The sequence below is a fragment of the Poecilia latipinna genome, unplaced genomic scaffold (assembly GCF_001443285.1).
Source record: "Poecilia latipinna isolate Pla-1442-1.1 unplaced genomic scaffold, P_latipinna-1.0 Scaffold225, whole genome shotgun sequence".
NCBI lineage: Eukaryota > Metazoa > Chordata > Actinopteri > Cyprinodontiformes > Poeciliidae > Poecilia > Poecilia latipinna.
This window is the reverse complement of record NW_015112841.1, coordinates 98,321-100,480: the sequence shown is the minus strand read 5'-3', so window position 1 is coordinate 100,480 and position 2,160 is coordinate 98,321. Positions and strand designations below refer to the sequence as shown.

General features: G+C 43.4%; 1 protein-coding gene across 1 annotated transcript in view; it reads right to left on the bottom strand.

Moving 5' to 3' along the window:
• gng3 (guanine nucleotide binding protein (G protein), gamma 3) overlaps positions 1 to 1,127 on the bottom strand; it is a 7,660-nt gene extending 6,533 nt beyond the window's left edge. The window contains exons 1-2 of the mRNA XM_015031960.1: positions 837 to 1,127; positions 128 to 227 (exon numbers count right to left, since the gene is read on the bottom strand). Of these exons, the coding sequence (XP_014887446.1) occupies positions 128 to 226 (99 nt within the window). The 5' untranslated portion in view covers position 227; positions 837 to 1,127. The remainder of the gene's footprint in view (positions 1 to 127; positions 228 to 836) is intronic.
• Between the last annotated feature and the right edge of the window lie 1,033 nt (positions 1,128 to 2,160).

The window sequence follows — 2,160 nt, the reverse complement described above, 5'->3', positions numbered from 1 at the left end:
ATATATATATATATATATATATATATATATATATATATATATATATATATATATATATATATATATATATATATATATATGCTGCCTTTCACAACACTGCATATGTGTGGGTAGCAGGTGATTTTACCTTTATCCTGCAGAAACTAGCCTCGATCTTCAGCTGCTCCACCAGCTTCCTGGCCTGGCCGACACTCATGGTGCTGTTCACTGGGGTGTCTCCTTTCATCCTGGCCACAGAAACAGCAACATTTGTGGTTTGGCTCCATACATTAGTCTCGTTAGTGCCCTGCTGCTCGCTTTCGAGCCGAATACACAGCGATGCACGACTATGTAGCTGGCGATAAGAGACAGTGGAGCTAAATGGCTCTGGTTGCAAAGCGAGCTTCAAGCCTGACTGTCACTTATCCAGAAGTCTGAGTATCTGTCAGTATTGTGTCACAAACTCATCACGGCTGATTTGTTATGATATTTTTTAGTGACAAAAGGCAGCGTCTTTCTTTGATAAGGCAAAAGGAGCATAAAGTGGGCCAAGTGGGCAAGTCTATTCGACATGGCCCACTATTTCTCCCCCTCCAGTCTGTGCAGGAAAAGCCGTAGAGAGACGAAATGCCAGGAGCAGATGACTGAAGCCATGAAGACAAGTACGAGACGAGGACTTTGTACGAAATAAAAAAAAAAAAAAAAAAAAAAGAGATCAAGTCAGATGGGTTACGAACAGGGAACAGAAAATAAAAGCAGAGCAGAGAAAAGAGCGAATCTGCTTCATTTATTCTGGACCTTTCCTCATTGTCTTCTCCCCTCTCCTTCCCACCATCCCCCCTTTTTTCCCTCCTTACCCGTATGATATTCCTCTTCAGGTGAAATCTTCCCCCCTCTTCTCTCTCTCGCTCTCTCTCTTTATGTTCGCCTGTCTTTTTCCGCCTCTCCGTGTTCTTCCTCTGTCAGCTTCTGTTCTTTGGTGGTATCAGTGTAGCCGAACCCCACCCCTCACAGACTACCAGCCTTGGATGGCACCCTACTCTGTACAGTCCAGTGCACTGCAATTCTGCCACAGTGAGCACTAGATTTGTGGTGGATGGATGGATGGGATCACCCCCCCTCTCCTCTCCACCCCTCAGCCGTGAATGGTAGCTACCAGATGGAGGGAGGTGCGGGTGAGGGGGGGTTTGTATGCCACCGGTGGTGGTTCTCCTATGTGGGTGGACTGCACCATATCCGTGTGCTGGATTCTCTCAGATTATAATATTCAAATAAATATCAGAGGTGATTATATTTTTTATTTTTATTTTTTATTGTTTTTTATTTTTTTTACAAAATAAATTATTGTATGAAATGAGCCCCCCCTCCCCCACCCCTCTCCACAGACCTGATTGGTATTGTGCTCCTGAGAGATTTGTGATGCCCACCCTCTCCTCCGTTGCCATGGGGACTGCTGCAGTCTGGTTTAGTGGCTTGCAATCATGTTAAAGATTCGTAGGTTTTCTGCGTTCTTTAAATTAGCCCCATCTGGAAACAAAATAAAATCGTTTTGTTTCCCTTTTGCCATATGAGGGCGATGGACGAAGAATAAATGAAACGTCAGAGCAGGTGTATGTTTTCAGGATGCTCTCAGACCAAACACCCTGTAGAGCAAAGATGTCCACAGGCACACGTCGATACGCTTCGCTTCTTTGTCGATGTTAAATAAATGTACTTGAATGCATCTGGACTAGATTGTTCAATAAATAATTCGCTATACATTTTACACAACAGCAAAGCCGACAGGAAAAGCCTGGGAGACGAAAATACCACATTCTTTTCCTTCCGAAAAATGTTCGACGCCATCTTTGTTTCCTCTTCTTTAATGGCGCAGTGATCCCGACCCGCACTCCGGTTTTCCGGCGGAGGGATATCTCCTCCTTTTTTATCGTCTCTGTGTTCCGTTTGCTATTGATGCCTGCCGTAAATTGTCAGTGGTGTAAAGGGGAAAGGTATAGACAACTTATTATATTGCAGTCCAGTTTCAAAAGATGCTATAGCCTAGCCTTTTAGCACCTTCCGAACAAAAATAGACCAACACAGAATAGCTCAAAAATAAGTGGAAGGAAGTCGATACAGGGTTTTCAAACTGTTTACAAATCAGAAATGCTTCATTTTAATTTTGTATTCAACCTGTTTTAC